The sequence below is a fragment of the Alosa pseudoharengus genome, unplaced genomic scaffold (genome assembly GCF_046254945.1).
Source record: "Alosa pseudoharengus isolate Yale_2024_CS ecotype anadromous, Long Island Sound unplaced genomic scaffold, YU_APseudo_1.1 YU_APseudo_1.1_scf_22, whole genome shotgun sequence".
NCBI lineage: Eukaryota > Metazoa > Chordata > Actinopteri > Clupeiformes > Clupeidae > Alosa > Alosa pseudoharengus.
The window spans coordinates 21882495-21902012 of record NW_027468680.1 but is presented as its reverse complement, the minus strand read 5'-3'; the positions used below and the strand labels follow the sequence as shown (position 1 = coordinate 21902012).

Here is a 19518-nt window from a genome sequence, read left to right as displayed (position 1 = left end):
ACCCAATATGCTGTTAGCTAACTTTAGGTTGGATGGTTGCGTATTGTTTTGCAGGCCACGGTGTTTTACTGTAACCAGACGTTTTTGATTCATGCTTAGTGCATTTTATTGATTAACGTTATTACCAACGTGAATATATGATATAGATATCCATGTCTCTAAACTACACGTAACCTAAACGCTAGCATACCGTTTGTTGTCAGACGACTTCAGTGTGAAGTTACGTTAATGTAGCTACAGTCATGAAAAGGTCAGTTTCTCTGCTTAGGCCAGATCTGTCGCCAACTTAGATGTATGATGCTGACTGATCGTGAATGAAAAGTGATCTCAAATATCGGTCATCCTTGATAAGACAACGCACTCGGATAACCAAATTACGCCAACATTACCCCATCTAGTTGATGACTACCGAACGTTAGCGACCATAGCACTAGCTGGCTAGCCAGTGATCATTGCGTGCTAATCAAGTCAGAGCAAATTCAGTCATCTAGAGCCTCAGCATACACACTTTATTCACATCTATTAGTGGTATTACCTCATATGAAATTGGACACTAACCCATGCCCAAAACGAACAGTGTCAGTGGAGCTGAATATTGCCAACAATATCAATACTGTCAAGTGGTGACATGTGTGATGTAATCTGCTTTTAGTTTAATCAAGGAGTATTGGTTTGTTGTTAGGCCCCTATATGAACAGGAAATATTATCTTTGTCTTGGTCGGCATTACTGGTCATCATCATGCCATAAACCTACAATGTCTCCCCAGTTGTAGTGTTATTATGCATGAATAAAGTCACTTCTGTTACAGACACAGATACAATAGTCATCATGCTCATAATCTTTTTTTTTTTTAGCTGTGTACAACTGATAAGACATGGGCAAATTGGATGAACAGTTATTACATTAAATCTTGACCTTTTCAACAGCATAAAGAAACATGTGTGTTCCCACGGCATTTCTGGTGGCACAGAAAACAATACTGAGCTAATGGTAACTTGGGGACAAACAAAAATAAAAAAGCCCTGTTTTAAAGTCAACATTTTGTTGACTGTTTTGAACGTTTTTCAAATAATATATTGAAAAATAATTTTTCAACCGGAAATCCTCTAGGAACATTTTGAAAGGGTCTATAAGCTAGTATTTGTCATGCTGTATCTGTTAGATGGTATATGTGTGATACTTTTTGTTGCAAAAATATTTTAACATTCTGTTTTTTTTTTTTCAGCTGTATTCGCTCAATGAATACAAGCCTCCGATCTCCAAAGCCAAGATGACCCAGATCACAAAGTCTGCAATTAAAGCTATAAAGGTAGGTATTTGTAAGTACAGAAAAGGAAAATATTCGTAAGTGCTAGAAACAAGTGAATACACTCATCACTGCGCATCATCCTTAGTGGTGATGCTAAATAGGTCCTTGTAAAACGCTAAAAAAGAAACACCAATGTGTAAGTAGTTTAAAATTATAATAGTGACAAAGAAACACATGCAGTTGGGTCTTTATCTTGTCTGGACTTGGGCCACCCATACATTTTCAGACTCATCTGGTGTGGCGTTGTAGTGATTCAGAGAATTAAAAGTGTGCTAATAATAATTACAAAGCCGAAGAAGTCGTTATTGCGACACAATTTTAATGACAGGCCCTAAAATCCCAAGTTGTTTGGCATAAACATCCTTTTATACCAAATAGAACATTTCTACTATGCTGTCATCATGTTGTTCACAGGCGATGTGCTGTTTCACAGATTCAGAAACGGCATTTTCTCTCATGAAACGGAATGCTGCAGAATACTGAGTACTGAACCTCTCTGAGGTCCAGGGCGGTCAGGACTGTTCGACAAGATCCCCAGTAGTGACTAACATTGAGCAATATTATATTAAAATAATTCCCCACCCCTCAAAAATAGTTCCAACCTGATGTTAGCATTACCATGCAACAGATACTGCCAAGTCCGAGAGGCTATTTGTGCACATTTAATTGTACCCTCGCCTGTTTTCACATCATATTATGTTGATGTGTACATTCCCTCTTCCCTATTTGGCTTCTCTCTTAACTCAAACTCTGCTCTGCTTCCACTCACTGGAGCCCATAGTGGGTTTGCCAACCGTTTACTGTTCATCTCGTACGTGCACTGTAGTTTCAGTGGTGATGCAACTTCTTGCCAACTGTCTGCATTTTGTCAAACAAAGCGAATGAAGCAAGATTTGATGTTGACTATCCCTTTAGTAACTAACCAGTGCCGAGCATCTCTTTGCAACGTTTTCTCTGGTCACATTAACTTTGTATACACTGCATACTCAACGCTACCATAAGTACAATTTGCCTGTAATTAGTTATTTGTATTACTTGAAGATAATGTTCTCAGTGGAGGCTGGACCTCCACTACGAAGGTGTATTAAACGTTGTTGATTGTTTCGGTCTAAAACTGGGAAGGCCAACTCCCTAAAATGCACAGGAATTATTTTTTGAATAGTAGTTGTTTGGCCAGTTGAACTCGGGTGTCTGGGGTTGACACTTAGATTTGAAAAAGAACCTTAAATTAAACAAACTGTTATAACTTGTGTAATGGCATCACTGGTTTTATCTTTGATTGCCACTTAAGAGCAAGTAGTCTTTAGTGATTGCAGTTGTGCCTGCCTTAAATGAGTCATGCCATGCACTAGCCAAACATTCCCTGAGATGCAAAGTCTGCATATTTTATTGACCAAAAATGTCTCTAGTAATCTAGTGTACTCCCTAGAAAACCTAGAAAAAAACAGGCTGATTATAGGTTATTCACTAGATTGTTGATTGTTATGGCTCCATCTTATTGATTCAGATTTCTATGGGTGGGAGGGAGGGAGTTGGGGCTGGGCCATAAATGGATTTTATCGATTAATTTGAATTTGACGTTCTGGTCGATTATTATTTGAATGAAAATAGGTTTTCTCTTTAACTTCCACCATCGACGTGCTCCCCTTGGACTCCCGTAGTTCAGTGTGGCAGCGAACAGGGAAGAGCTTATTCCCTGGAGAGGAAGAGTGTCATCAGTTTTTTGAAAATTGGTTCGGTTTTGCGGTGTCCGATCCAGAACAGACAAAGTCCCGCAGCAAAATGTGTTTAAAGGATGTTGTTACCAAAGGTAGCGGCACAACAAATTTATTGCAGCGCTTCAAACAGAAGCATGCAGCTGAGTAAGAGGTGTTGCTTTCTGTGAAATGACCGTAGCAGCACAAACACCCACTAAAACAAAATGCAGTCGTAGAAACATTTTCAAACTGTATCCCGTTTGATAATGCTGGAGATTTAAGAGTTGCCAACTAAATGTCCAAAGTTGGAATGAAATCATGGGAGTGTTACTGCGTGGGGCACACTCATCTATCTATGTCAATCCACCCAAACAGCCGTAGACTAGCCTATATGATTATTTGTTATTTTGTTTCTTAGAAATTATTAGTATTCCACATGACGGAACAACTCACAGATACGGGTATCTGTCAGAAAATACTTCTACGGATCTAAACACATCACCTGCCCATGCTAGATTATCTAGTGTGATGTCGTCATAGCCTACATAACGCTGGAGGTTGGGGATGTCACACATGAAACAATGCTGCAGAAATTATGAGGTCCTAGGGTAGGCTATATGGGTCGTTTATACAGTCCTTGTTGAGTTCCCATTGATATCTGGTGCATGATGGGGAAATGATTTAAAGGAATCTAGTTGCAGTCTTGTATAGTGACCATACAAGATTCCTAGCTGTAGCAAAATCATAGCCTGTGTAATCTGACTTTAAAATCTGTGACTTTGTCTTTATATGTGGGAAGATGTGATAGCCTACTGTAGTCTTTCAAAAACCTTTTCAAAGTCTTCTAATGTATGGGTAGTCCATAATACTTGCCTTGCTTCTTGCTGCTCTTTCACCCCAAGGGGAAATATATCAAATCCCAGAAGGGAAAATCAAAACAATATAAAGTCAAAACTTCGGTTTGATGTCAAAAGATTCTGAGACTTTTTTTTTTTAAGCCATATTGTCCAACCCTAGAGGGAGTATAAGGAATGAAAGCAATTTGAGTGTAGAAGTTTTTAAGTGTATACCCAGCATGATCTAGAGTTGCCATCGTGTCTTATGCGGTATTGATAGGCCTATATACTCGTTAATAACAAGTTTCATGTTCATTGTCATGTACCTGAGAAAGATGCAAAATCATTGCAATTGCAAAATCATTTTTTATTTTTATTTTACTTTCATGGCTGAAGTGTATTATTTGCACTTGAACTTAGTCAAGTCATTTCACTTTGCACTTGACCTTAGTCATTTCAAACCTTTTTGAAGTGTTTTTTAGAGTCCTGTGTATGAACGTGTTTCCTAACTGTTTTTGAGCAGTGTGGTTTGGGTGGTTTGGATGTACGTTATCTACTAGAGGTAGTTGATCAGATCCCTGACTTGGGTGTCTCAACAGACAGCTAGAGCCACTTCAATGTACTTTCAGTATCATACTTATTCAGCATCACATTTGAATGTATTGGCAGTGTCATGCATTCAGCGTTTGAACACTGATCCAGCCATGCATTGTATTCTGAGCTTACCTTGGTGTTCCTTTTTCATAGGACCCAGATCTTAGTTGCACTTTGTTTTAGCTGGCTTTAAATTGTTTTGTTGTTTGCTCTTGGATCATAGATTTAGGCTAGGCTTTTATGACTAATGTTTGTGCATGTCACATGTTGACAGTCTGCAGTTTTTAGTTGTTTTTTTTTGTGTTTTTAAGCTGCATTAGTTCTAGTGTTTTATTTGTAGAACTGTAACCAAGGAATGTAATTCCCAACTCTTGTGTAAAACCATAGCACATCCTCTCAAGGTTGAGTTTGAAGAGGACTTTGTTTTGGACATGTGGCGACAGTGGATTAAACTCTTTTTGTAATATAAATAGTAAATAATACTCAACTAAATATGTTCAGTATCATCACTAGTAGCTTCCACATGTTAAGGAATCACTGGTTGACCTTCACAGACTGAATGTGCTCAGATGTCTTGGTCTCAGTCAGTTGATGAAGCACACACACACCTGTAAAACATTTCGGAACATTTAAAAACAAACATCTTTTATTTTAATTGTGTGACGTCTAGGTACACAATCTTCTCAGTGCTGACTGAACTGAACTGATCTGTTTTCTCCCTCTTTATAACCTTGTCTCTTCTGCACCTGTGTTTGTGCTGACTGTGATTTGCTTGTGAAATAACGCCTGTTTCCCCTTCCCTCAGCAGCTCCCCCAGCTTCCACAAAGCACTGAGCGTGAAGCAGGAGGATGGGGCGAGAGAGAGTTTCAGAGAGAGATAAGGGAACCCTCTAACCAGCTTAGGTAGGAGATGGGCTCTTTCAAAAAGCAAAAAAGGAAGATGGAAGAAGCCACAGTGATAAAATGATACACACAATAATAATAATTAAAAAAAGTACTTTCAGAGATCCCTCGGCGACAGAGTGGTGTCAGGACCAGAGGTTCCACCTCTCCTCTCAGCCCTTCTCTCTATTAATATTTGTTGCGGTTGCAAATATGGTTGATTTTGAGGGCCGTTAAATTGTGGTGTTTGCAAATTGAGGTGTGGTTGCACGATTCAAGACTTCTGTTTGAGGTTGCCCCTTATAACGAAAAAGCAGCAGGGCTATAGGTTTTGCTTGGTGTACTTTACTGTTGGTTGGATTGTCTATGCAGACTTGTCAGGAAACAGTGATTAATTATGGATGTGGCAGTGACTAAGTTTTGTCAGTAGGATTTTTTTTCTTAGCTGTAAAGACATAAATGGGCAGTGTTTGCATAGAGCTCATAAGCTTATTGGGTAGAGTGTTTGGGCACGTGCTGGGTCGGGTGTTTGCTGTTGTTATTCCATAGTATGTTTTCGCTGCTGGAGATCTAGTGTAAACTGTGTGGTGCCACTGAATGTCTTTTCCCTAAGGGTCGTAATGAGACTGTCAAGACAAATTTATTTATTTAGGCTAGTGTTTTATTTATTCAGCTACAGGGACGTTTGGGCAATAGCACATCACCTGGTAGAATTGCCTGTGTCAAGGGAAGATTGTTGAGTTATTTCTTAAAATGTTTAAACATGCTGTTATCACATGGATGTTTCTGTCAAACAGACATTTCCATTATTGTAGCTTTTTCAGAGGAACCCTTGGCTAAAATGTTTCCACAGAGTAGGGGACATAACTGAAGGACTAAGCTTTTGTTCTAGATCAGTTTCGCTCTCATATGTTTGTGTTGTTGTAACGTGTCGACATGCTTGTATCCATTACACATATTTATTGGCAGCAATATTTGTGTAAGGTAGCACAGTGTAGCCTACAGGTCATCTATCTTATTTAGAACTTTTCAGTATGCCTTACTGAAAATGTGCTGACAATGCAGCAGGTGGTTCTGTCTGCTCTAAACACCTTTTTTCATGCTATGTTTGATGGGTGTGTTCCCCCTTCAGCCAACCAGAAGATCATTTGGTTACTGAAAGATGATCTCGGTCAACAAACGACATTTGACATGGCAAAAACTTAAATGTTAGTCTGGTTGAATGGGCCTAGTTGGCCTTTTTTTTTTTTTAATCCTCGACATATTAAGAATTTTATTGTATTTTGTTGAAAAGACAGGCAAAATGTCTGATTTTGTTTTAATTTTGCTCAAGTAGACTCCAGATCCTTTGGAGATATTAGGCTCACAAACAGTGTCTTAGATACCAATGAAAGGTATCACAACTAGCTGTAAGGCAGTCACGTTTCAAGCAGAGAGGTCAGATACACATTGCCAATTGAAAAGATCCTTTAAAAACTCAGCTTCATGGAAATCACACGCAGGGTTGTGATTGAAACAAGCCTTTACCTTATTTTGCCATTTTATCCCTTCATCCTCTTGTACTACTAATGTAGTAAGTAATGCAACTGTAGCGAAGGGAGAGCAGACGCTTCGAACCCAGGTGTCCATCTTGACGGCAACACCAAAGAGCCGGAACGCATACTCAACCGTGGTGACGGAACTCCCGTCACACTGCCCTCCCCTTCGGGAAGGTTGCCCATGCGCTTCATGCACGCCGGCATCCATCACTCATGCATTCGCCAGCCATGCTGCTCCCATCCCAGGGTGCCCCACACACTAGTGCTTCACCCATCTCTGGGGTCCCTCACATAGGAGTCTACCTATCCTGGGGGTCCGTCATACGGCTCACACACGCCTCCGATGGCCTCACGGCAAGCCGTCCCACTTCTGACACTATGGGCCCGAGTTCGGCGGCGATGTAGGTAGCAGGATGCTATGTCAAGGCGGGGACTCTTAAATGGACGAGACCGCTCCGGTGAATTGAAATTGAATAAACCAGTCACATGCAAACAGGGTTAAATTCTGATTTATCCATCTATCTTTTATTAATTAACTTTGGTTTGACTTCGCTTTGGCCACAGTGTGCATACACTGTCAGCAAAATACACTGTCAAACTTGCACCCCATATGTAGCAAAGGGAGAGAGCAGTCACCCCACTCGGCCTCGAACCCGGGTCTCCTGGGTATTAAGCCTTCAACTTGACTGCATCGCCAAAGAGCCAGGCATACTTAACCGTAGTGATGGCACTCCATCACAGTAACAAAACATTTATGTAGATACTTCAGTGTGAACTGAGGCACGTATCGGTGAGGTGTTGTTTAAACAGGAGACAAGTGCACCAAATTGGCTGTCGTACCAGATCTAGGACAAATCCATTTTCTAAATCGGACACCTTATCAAGTCTCTAAAACAGAGGTTCTCAACATGTATGTGGCTAAGGCACACCTAAGGTTAAATCAAAATGCCAAGGCACACTTATGTTTACTGATTGTGATTAATGTCTCACACAATATTATAATCTATAACAGCCGGGTGCTCGTTGTCATATTTTTTCCACACTTACGAGTGTTCATGAGCTGAGCACAAAAAAGGCAAGTTATGTCATTCACACGCTCGGAAAGGTGGGTTTATTATGTTGCTCAACGTGGGAAAAATGGTGCTGCTAAAGTTGAGTCTTCTGCTCAGATTGGTTGCTAGATGATATTTTTCTATTTTTAAAATGCTCGAGCAGGCAGGTGAAGAAGTTGCGAAATCTAGCATTGGTCATAGGATCATTGGATACAGCCCTATGCACATACGCTCACACTAAGGTTGCAGGAGGGACTTGTAATCCCACACACTTGCCAGAATCACTGTGGCTGTCTGTTCAGTGTTCTAGAACAGTGTTTCTCAAACTTTTTCAGACCAAGGACCACTTAATCAATAAAAATAGCCTCACGGACCACCTAGCTAAAAAAAAAAAAGTAGACCTACTTCAACAGTAAATTACACAATAGGCCTACTCACTGATTGTCTTTGCACCTTGCTTATTGTGTCAGAGAATTTATATGATTTAAACTGGCATGCCTTACTGTACATAGGCAGTGTTGCAGAAATGTTTGGATTTACATTATAATATTGCAAACAACTCATCTATATTATATTTTACCACGTCTGCTCACGGACCACTTGGGCTAGCTTGCGGACCACCAGTGGTCCCCGGACCACACTTTGAGAAACACTGTTCTAGAATGCTCAAGAAATCAGTCTTTGCTCTGTAAATGGAAATTAAACATAGTATCTTGGATTGAGCCAAACACTCTCAGCCAATCTGTAGTGTTTCTGGAGAGAAGGAAAGGCCATTATTTGATTGGCTGTTGAGCTCAAATACCAACCTTTTACAAAATCGAAACAGATTCATCGATTTTGTCTGGTAGCATGAGTCGCAAAGAAATTACTTTTAGTTTTACTTATTACACGGCTCTTCATAATGCTGAAGAATGCTCCATTCACTTGAATGGGCCTTCCCAACATTCGGTGGTCTGCTAATTCTCAATAACAGACTGTTGCTAAGTATAACAGACCGATGTCAAGGAAAATGGGTTTTGTGCTTCTATTTCACGTCTTTCATATTACTACGCAAGGACTGGAACTTCATTCAAAAGTGAAAGTGGACAGTTGATCATCTGTGTTCTAAAGAATGTTTGATTCAAGTTCAGCGTGTGCTATTGCGAACTATTTGTTTCTCAGCAAAAGCCACGATGAAACGGTAACAAATAGGCTATAGCCTAGGCTATGTAGGCTAAAGAGTCATATCGTAGGGAGTTTATTGTTTCGGTTTGGCAAGTAGCCGTGTAATAAGCGGGATAATGTATAGAACGTCCCTTCAGGGCGGAACAAGACCCCTCCACTGCGCGTCGGGGTCCGGTTCGCCCTGTCGGGACTTATTTTCCCAATAATGACCGGCGTTCTATACATTATCCCTTACTTGTGTTTCACTGTTGATATGTTAATAGTCTATTGATATTTAACTGGGTTGTTTGAAGGTGGCACGTCATGGTTGAGGGAAAGATGGTTTTGTAATTGTGTCCGTCTGTCTGTCTGTCTGTGTGTGTGTGTCCATCAGTCCTACTGTGTCTACTCGCATAACTTAAAAAGTTAATATTCTGTGGGACGGGTCCTGCAGTCGACTGACAGCTCCTGTGTCTTGTTGTTGTTGGTGGTGGTGTGTGTGTGTTCTTGGATGGAAAAAAATTGATATTGGCAAAAAAAATCAATGAGCAAGAGGAAACCAGAGGTCCATCAGAGGAAAAATAACTCCATGGGTGACTACTTTAGTTGCCCCAGTAAGGCACAGTTTTATTGTATGCCTTACATCAATGTAAACAGAAAGTTGGACAGCGGGATGACTGGTAGCTCTGTGCGTAAGACGTATATCAAGAAATTTTTTGGATGCTCTTGGACAGAGGGGGAAAATAAGAGTCATTCCAAGAAGGAGAGCAATTCAGAAAGTTGGCTGTTGGTATGACGTTTTAGTGTATACCATACATAATTGTAAACAGAAAGAAAGTTGGCCTTCAGTATGACGTTTTAGTGTATGCCCAATGTAAACAGAAAGTTGGCCTTGAGTATGACTTTTCTGTCCAAATAATGGTGACGTTTCCATCCATGTCACTGGAAAGGCACTTAATGTAAATAGTAGCTTGTGTGCAGATTCCTATTCTACTGTATACTACCACTAAGGTGCTGCATGTTCCCATCTAGTGAATTTTAGAGGAGTAGAAGATGGTTCTGAAGCCCAAGTAAAATGTCGAGGCATGTTGTTTCCTATGTTGTAGTCCTCTTTTTGTTGTCTAAGACTGAAATCCTTCCATGCCTTTGAAACATTTCAAGCCTGAGCAGCATGCAAAATGATGAGATGAAAAACATTTTTATCTTATGAAGAACAGGAAGACATTCTCCCCCATCATTTCCATCCAGCTTGGGGAAGCCGGAGCGTCTAGGGGCTTTTTCTTCTTTTTGTCTGTTGTAGTTGATGAATACAAAGTCAGTCAGCCTATGCTCCTGAAGAGCAACATTCAGCATTTTGCTTCATTTAATGTCTCAAAGGGTAGCGTGTCTCACTGTAATTAACAGATTAACAGCTCAGACATGCATTTTTCATCAATGGCTTTTGACAGTTGTTTGAAAGTAACATTATATTTGACTAGCAGAGCCCTGGACTTAAGCACTGATGCAAGCAAGTCAAATGCACTCTTATAAAATATCTTGCAAAACAGAATACAAGCTTGGATTGTAAGCATTGGCATTTATTTTAACCTCTTTAACATTGTATGAGGACTGCACACAGTATAGGCTTATTAGTCACAAATCAGTTTGTTAATCGTGGATCTAAGGGACTTTATTCTGTCTAGAACACAGCAGGGTGACGGGTTATTCTTAAGATCCTGACCAACCATTATCACTATCTGGGATTATAATTTCCTATACTATCTTGCATCCATCTCTGACCTTGGTTGTATCTTAATAACATGGTCAGGATTCCCCCTTATCGGCACCAATTATTTATACATATCAGATGTTCAGCTTTTGAGACATGATTGTGCGCAGTTTTTAACATACTGTTGGTACGAAAAAAACGAGTTGCTCGAGTTGCTAGTTCCAACAGATAAAGCATCTATCTATATAGAGATCTATGTGAAAAATCGCCAGATTTCTCCTTTAATGGCACATGGTGATGTAGCAATTGTTTATGCAGTTTTATGTGAAAACTGGTGCTTTGCAGTAATGTAAGAACAGGTTTTACAGCAAGACATGACAAAATATATTGCCAAAAACAAGTTAAAAAGCTTTATTAAAGGTGCTATAAGCGATGTCACGCGGTTAAAGCTAAAACATGTTTTGTTACATACAGCAAAACTGGACCAAAAAAAAATAACAAACTGTTCCAGCCAATCCCCGACAAGATGCGTGTTTAGGAGAGTTTCAATTGCACTGGATGGAGGGGGAGGGAGTTGCGAGCTCGCTCTGTTTTGTTTGAACATCAACAGTAGTGACGTTACCCAACATCGCTTAAAGCACCTCTAAGTGAAAACTATGCTATTTTGTTTTGGTCTTTGCAAAGCAATTATAACATAGACTACATGTGAAGTTATTTTAGAACCTGGTACAGTTTCAAGATAATTGCTATGTGTTGATGCCTGTGAACAGTTTTGTATGGTAGCTTTTTCTGCAGTCCCTGTCTGCATTGCAAGTATGTTAGTATGATTTTGACAAGCAACCTACTGATATATACTGTGTATTAGAAAACAAAACTTCAGGTCACCTTGAATAGTTACATGGTGGTCCTTTATCCTTTTTGTGTGCTTTGTGTGTATTATATTTAAACCTGACAAAATGATGCATAAAATGTAGAAGGAATCACCCCTATGTAGTGGACTAGTGACAGTTTGATGAGAAATTTAGCAGAGGCTTCAAAGCTTTTGACTTGCAGTAGTTTTGAATTATTTTGTAGTTTTGCCCTGTGTGGCCAATGACATAATTAATTAAAGTGCTTAAAATTAGCAGACAAGCAGCATCTTACAGACAAGTCAGTGTAGATCCGTGTAGAAACATTAGATAATTTGATTAATTCACAACTGATCTGTTAAGCCCAGGACTGAATGCCATGCACTGAAATGGGTTGTCTATTAGCTGCTCTTCTCATTCTGGACTGTGCTAAGACCTCCAACACACAGATTTCCCCCCTCTATGGTCTGATGTAACCCTGTTATCCACTTGCGTATTGCTGCCTCTCCTGCCTCAGTATCTTTGTGACTTACTTTCTTTCTTCGCTTGTCTTCATCTCTAAAGAAGCATGACACCTGAAGGATTAGTGTAAAGACTAAAAGAGACAGTTTGACAAGTTGGTCGAACTTGTCATTTCCCCTTACATTTTTGTCTGGACCTCTTACTCTGGCTGTTGGTATTTTACAATTGAAATGGCAAATAGCACCTAAGATGCTACTTCTGTGTCTTCTGTTTTTTTATTATTATTTTTTTTTGTTCTTTAGTGACCTTTTTCCAGATTTTATCTGATGTGGATGTTGCTAAAGTCCTATTTTCTGGTCATTGTCTTGTCAGGGTGTTGTCTGTGAGCCAACTAGTTGCAAAGGCAGGTCGATCTGTGTCAGTAACACTGAACCGCAAATGAATGCTGTTTAGATGACAACAGTGAGAGTGAAGAGTTTGTTGGGCTACTGTGAATCCGTCACATTGTTGGTTCATTTGAAGGAGCACTCCGATCTCCTTCTGGTGCACTTTAGCTCTGATGGGGCCTCAGTTTTCTTCTGTGTACCTATACCTTCTCTGCAGGTCTCAGACCTGCTTTGGATTATGGGCTATGTAGTTGCTTTGGGTTATTTATGTATTTTCATCATCATTCATTATCAGGTTGAAATAATTATCATAACCCATAATTGGTGTGGTGATATTGTTTTTTTCCCCCCTGAAATATACATATTATAATATATTTTCAGAATGGATTCTGATCTAAAGTTATTGCTAAGATCCACTTGAACTGTCAGTCAACACGCCAGCCAGTTACACTTTCTAATTCATTGGTAGGCCCGCCCCAACAGTAACTGTTGCTATGTCCAACTTTAGCTCACGTCCAAAATGACATGTGAACAGCAGCCCGTTAACTGCGCTGCGCAGTCTCTTTTATATGTTTGCTATGAGAGTTTGGCGAAGAGATAATAGCCTAGCAGATCATGAAAAATGGTGAGCAATACTATACAAAGTTCGCTGATTTCTACATTGTTAGTTACAAATAGCTTGGATGAAAATATATTCAGCCTAACCTTAACGCTAGAACACACTTGTTTGGCTGTAGCCAATTAAATGTTACAAATGTCTGTAGGCCTATCAAGAGCCTAATGATAATAGATTATTTTTTATAATAAACAACATGCCTTCTGTTTTTCTGATGGCAAGTCAAGTAGGACAAAATAGGCCAGCCTACAATAGGCTAGCCTACAATGCAAAATTTGGTTAAGGCCGATTTGTGTACACAATGCACAGATAATGCGAACCATGTCGCGGACTTAAAGCGAATCACGCCGAGACTACCTCCCGAGGTGGTCTCAGTTCGGTTCGCGTTAGAGGGGTCACGTTAGAGAGTTTGTTTGGCGTGTTCACATGTACACAAAACATGCTGAGTCATCGATCTGAGTTTGTTTCGAAGGCTGAAAGGGACCAAGTGTGAACACCCTTAGAGATAAGGATGCTTTGTAAATGCTGAACATGGATGAGAGAAATAGTAAGGCATGACAATAACCACATTACTAGGACAGAAAGCACTGATGTAGCTCTTAAGCAGCAGAATACAGGATAGCTGAACAAAAGTAGAATTATGAATGCCCGAATAGTAGAAAGTGTTCAGCAGTTTGTGATACAAAATGTAGTTTCCCTACTCGCATAGATTTAAATATGCATGCATGTATGTGATTAGATCTGAGAAAACCCATCACATGGTGAAATCAAAAATCCTTGATTACTACTTTGTTTCAACTCTCTCTGGTGAAATTTCACCATTTTAATATTCTGACACCATCCAGGATACCATCCCCTAGCAACATCCTAGATACCATCCAGGATGGTATCAAAATCTTAAACTGGTGGAATTTGACCATATGGTGGGATTTCCCAGATCCAATCAGATTTCCCACATCCCATCACATATGAGTAAAAGCCCTTTTGTCCTCCTTTTAGTGAAGCTGCTCTTGTCATACATAGTTCCACACAGCATGGCGAGCATTACTGTACAATGCTGTATGGTAGGCTACCTGCACAAATCATTCAATTAAATATTCTGCAGCAAGTAAAAGTACCGTTCAGATTATCCCATTTATTTAATTTCATCTAGATATGATTAGGCTTTGACCTCATCTGCTGTGGCACATTAGTAAACAACTACACTAAAGAGTATTTCTACTTGTGAAGAATTTTGACATTTTAGGTTTTAGTGGTCAAGCTGACTAATATATAATATATATAATATTTTAGATTTCTAGTCATTCAATTGCTGCAATTTCCTTGATCATTCATTATGTGCAGTAGGGACTGCTTCCATCATTTGGTTTGGTTAAGGGCACTTTGTAAGTGAGGGATCAGCTGTCAAGGCCTGTGCTTTGAAGGTTCTTGTACAGAGAGGGGAATGGAGTTTTTAATCATTACATTTGTAAGAGCATTAACTCAGATCTTTGTGGGCTGTAGGTGTTATGTTAGAATCAGGGCTGGTAGCAGATTCTTTCTGTGAGGTATTTGTAGTGTCTTTCTACCAGGTACTTTATGTGAGGTGTTTGTAGTGTCTTTCTATCAGGTACTTTCTGTGAGGTATTTGTAGTGTCTTTCTACCAGGTACTTTCTGTGAGGTATTTGCAGTGTCTTTCTACCATTCCTTTGTGCCACCATGCACATCGTTGTAGGTACTGTACTCTTTATCAAGGTCCTTACAGGCATGTCCCCCCACTCAGCGGCCATCTTGGTAACGCACTTTGGGCAGTTATCTGGCAGCTGTTTTCCTATTCAAGTGAATGGGGAGACGTACGTAAGGATATGGCTAGGATGGTATCAGAATTTTAAGTTGGTGAAATTTCACCATGTGATGGGATTTGGGAAAACCCATCACATATTGACATAAAAAAAGTACCATCAGGTGGATCTGTGTTTGAATCTGAATATAAATATCTCCCCCCAAATCGCTAAAATAAGGCTAAAAAGGATAAAATGCGATTGGTTATTTACATTACAGGAAGGTGCAGGATATGTGTAGACAACAACAAACTAACTCCATACATTTCTATGGAGTATTCTTTGAGTCGGTGTCACCTCATTAGAAAGTCTCTGCTCGTATGCAGTTAAGCTACTTCAGATACTGTTTGGGAACAGAGAAGGGTTTCCCTGAAGACTTTGTGAATGGTTGGATTGGCTACTAGTGTTGGGTGGCATCTACTTTGGTACTGAATTGGCATGTGACTGTCTACAGGGAAATGTTTGGATGGGAGATGACCTTTTTTAAAAATCTATGATTGGCCAATTCATTCATTTCCAATAATTCATATATTTTTTCATTTTATTTATGTATTTTTTCCCCTCATAATGTTTGTTTTTGATATTTGAGCCCATTCACATCCCATCCTCACTGACTCGCCTGCTCTTTCATCACTTTTCCTTCCACTAGCCCATGCTTAATCCATCTCATTAAAATGGATAGTTAGCACTTGCACATCTCAACTTAATTCCCGGAGAGGTCCCTGCAAATAAGTAATGAATTAGTAATAAATGTGTTTTTCTGCATTACAGCAGACACAGTAGAATTATAGTATATGTGTGTGTCCTTGAAGCATACACACCACTGTTGGTGATAATTCGGAGCTCAACCATTGGCCATAGGTCTAAGTCTGTTGGCTTTTACCTGAGTGGCAGTGATCCTAACCTACCATTTAATGCAGAGGACTTGCTTGAGATGGGTCGTCTGGGAGTGACAGGATTTCTAGACATGGGGCCTTAATGCTGTTTTTTTCTGGAGAGAAAGGCAGTGCTGATTGGGTTGTAGCTCTGTTAACTTTTAGTTTTGTGAACAGGCAGGTGCCCTCTCTTTTCCTAGCATAATGTCATCTGTGGTGTAAGGTGGAACTGGTGTGTTTATCTGTAGGCGAGTGCAAAAATAGTATTTTATCAAAAAAATGTTGTGATCTTAATCTGTTAAATCTGGATCAAAGGGACATTTTGATGTTTTCCAGGATCTGGTCACTTTAAAAAAAAAAAAAAAATGTTAGACTCTTCAAATATAGAAAGCAATTGATATTGTAACAGATTGACTCATCCCTAGCTTGCAAATCAAAATAAACAAATTGTGGCATCTGTGGCAATACCCAGCTCTAGGTTGTGTTTCATCTCTGTGCTTGCCATTAATGCTTGTCTGATTGTCTGAAGTCAAAATATTGGACATGTTCCATAATGGGTAATGCACTTAAAATTCAGTCTGAAACACCAAGTCATATGTTTGGTTCACCCTGAAATGTGATTGGAACCTAGGTCATGTTTATTTGACAACTGAGAGCTGAACAAGCATCAATAGTTGAACAAATGAGTAATAACATTAACCAGACCTCTTTGTCTTGGCTATGTTCAGCTATTATGTTTAGCTGTCTACTGCCAAACTAGCAGAATTTTTTAATTGATTTCTAGAATTCATACGAAACCTTGTAAGGAGTTACATTGATGCTTTTCAGCTGCCACCATGACCATTAGTAATAGCATTTCATTGTGGTTCCTTGTTTATGTTATTAGATACTATTTATAATAACTGTTTGGCTTGTTGAACGAAGTAGGAACCTGTCCCACTTGGCGAAAAAACAAGTGTGTCTTAAAATTATTCGTCACAAATGCATCTAACACAGTTGTGTGGCATTGGGGCTCTCAGCTTCCCATCTGCATTAAGTTGTGACATTGAACTTCATTTAAACCATAAAGTAAACTTAATATGCACTTTGGGCATACTTATATCTCTAAAGCACTTTAACCTAAATCTGACTACACTTGACAGTGACGGCGTAGTATAAAATATATAATATAATATATTTATGAAGGGAACTATTACCTACACATAATTACCACATACACACCTGCAAAACTCCTGTGTAGCATAGGTAATATCAGTCAAATGCTAAGAGCGAATTATAATAAAATATGTTGCAGCAATAATTTACTGTATAGACCAGGGGTCAGCAACTCGCGGCTCCGGAGCCGCATGCGGCTCTTTGATCCCTCTGATGCGGCTCAGCTGTTGAAATTAATTAATCACTTGACTCCGTAACCGTAGCTGCACAATACTGTTACATTCGCGGTTCGTTGCCATGTCAATATCAAGCAAAATCACCTATTTCCCTCCATTTCAGTCAACGAGAACACTTTAATTGTTATTGTTGATGTGTGCGCTTGCTGTAGGCTAGATAAGGAAAATGTAAAAAAGGAAACGTCAGCGACCGCGGCTTGCGAGCGCAAACACAAGGCTGAAATGGAAAAGTTTCCATCCGAAGACTGATTCTGAAAACCTGAAATAAACTGCCCGTTATATATCGCACACTCCAACTAGTTAGTAGGCTATTGCTGTGTTAACCCTGTTTGGTTCCACTTGCATGTGAGAAATCTTACTCGCATATATAAAATATAAAGACAAACCTGCGCACATTGAGCAATCCAGCACCGCCCAAGTTTAAGGGCAATTCCGCGCAAAACTGGCACATCCATAACGCCAACACAATGCCATGGTATTTAGTTGCCGTTATGGATATGACAGTTTTGCGTGAAGTTGCCCTTAAATGCTCACAGCCTCAATTCTTGCATGAATCTTGCACTTCACCTCACTGAATATGAGCCATCCAGACTCCAAGACCATCACCAAATCTCTGGTAGGCCCTAATGTTCAATTTCGCCAATGACATGTCAATGAAAATTGAGTGTTGTGTTGTTAACTATGTTACTTTGCATACCAAGGGACACTGGCTCTTCAGAGATTAAAAAAATAATACATTTGGTAAAAGTGGCTCTCCAGGCAAAAAAGGTTGCCGACCCCTGGTATAGACAATTGCCTAAACATTTTACCCATCAACCCACAAATTGAGAGATGCTGATGTAAATGTGATGGTAAAGTTTCCCCAAGTCCTCTGGCTGTTTGCTTTGGATATTGCATTCAGTGTTTTTCTAATACTTTCCAGTATTGTGTGCTCATTTCATATAGCAGAGTCATGAGTTAAAATTCTAATTTTGGTGTCGGCATCATGTGGTTGTGTGAATCACAGATACACACTGCCGTACCCGCTAGCTGTCCAGACTGCACTGTGTAGATAACTCCATGGAAACATAAGCCTTCATGATACAAAGTAACCTGTTAAATTGCTAAAGACACCAGTTAGCATGTTGGCAAGCTTTTTTTTTCAGTGCCAACTGAGTTGATGGTGGTGTTTGCAAGGTTTTTCACTGGCTGTTGTCCTTAGTTTTAGACCAAACCCATAAAGTTGCTTCAACTGCACTGAGTAAATTGTGGTTGTTAGAATTATAAAGGATGTTGTAGGATATATTTGGTGTAGTTGTGCGATTATCAAGATTGGTAAATCACCTTGACCATACTGCAAGTATATGTGTACTTCAAAGCAAGTGCAGATGTAATTTATTTGGTATAACCCAATTACACAATGAGTGGATGAGACAGAAATAAAGCACATCAGAAGAGGTCGATTTGGCACCTTCTAAACCAATCAATTTAACTTGGAGAGGCTAAAGTCAATCTCATTCCAGTACATGACTTCTGGGCTAATCAAGTGACCAGAAGAGGCTAAAGTCACACTCTTCACAGTATATGACTTTGAGTGTAGATGTCCAGTAAAATGTTCTCAGCAGTTTAATGCATCAGGCACTGCAGATCGGAGCTTCAGTGCAGTATTTGTGTGTGGGCCTAAAGTGTAGACAAATCAGAATCAACGCTGAATAGTTTTCCCCAAAATAAATTTGTTCATGTCACAAAAAAAAAAAAAAAACTGTGCTTGTTTCTTAATATAGCACTGAAAAGGTTTGTATGCTTCTGAATGGGCTTGCCACCTTTATTATCAGAACTGAGTTCTACAAAGCGATAATTCTCATCCTAACACTTGAGGAAAGTAACATTTAAGTAACATAATGTTACCCAATTATATAAGATGATGACGGTCCTACAACTTGTTACGTCTGTCATTACAGTTACATTTATGAGAAATTACATTAAAGCTACAATGCAGAGGAGACTTTGAAGACTATAAAATGAATACTGCATAGATACTACTGCCTGAGGATCAGAGTGCAGAGGTTTTCCTGCTGATGCGTGTGAAGTTGTACCAGTCACAGGTAGAGGTAGTTTTCAGAAATATGACTGGATTTGTGGTTTACACCTGTAACACTGTCACATGTAACATAGCAAACTAACTACCCCTGAGGTGTTTCAGTGGTCAGGTTTGAGCAGTTGTCCATCTAGTTTTGGCTACATGTCTCTTAGATTTAATGCATCAAAACAAGCATCTGAATTGACATCTGGCCCACTTCACTTGTGTGTCTGTGCTACCTAAAGCTTCAGATTAGGAGCTCATGCCCCTGTTTTTCTCCTAGCCAGAAGCTTTTTATA

General features: G+C 39.6%; 1 protein-coding gene across 3 annotated transcripts in view; it reads left to right on the top strand.

Moving 5' to 3' along the window:
- Nucleotides 1-19518, top strand: part of scaf8 (SR-related CTD-associated factor 8) — a 33463-nt gene that overhangs the window by 1090 nt on the left and 12855 nt on the right. The window contains exons 2-3 of one of the 3 annotated variants that reach the window (XM_076299338.1): nt 1228-1311; nt 5244-5341. Coding sequence is in view for 1 of the 3 variants with exons in the window: in XM_076299337.1 (XP_076155452.1) it covers nt 1228-1311 (84 nt within the window). In the remaining 2 variants the exon portion in view is untranslated. Of the gene's footprint in view, nt 1-1225; nt 1312-5243; nt 5342-19518 lie in introns of those variants that run through there. The other 2 variants (XM_076299339.1, XM_076299337.1) reach the window with 2 other exon arrangements.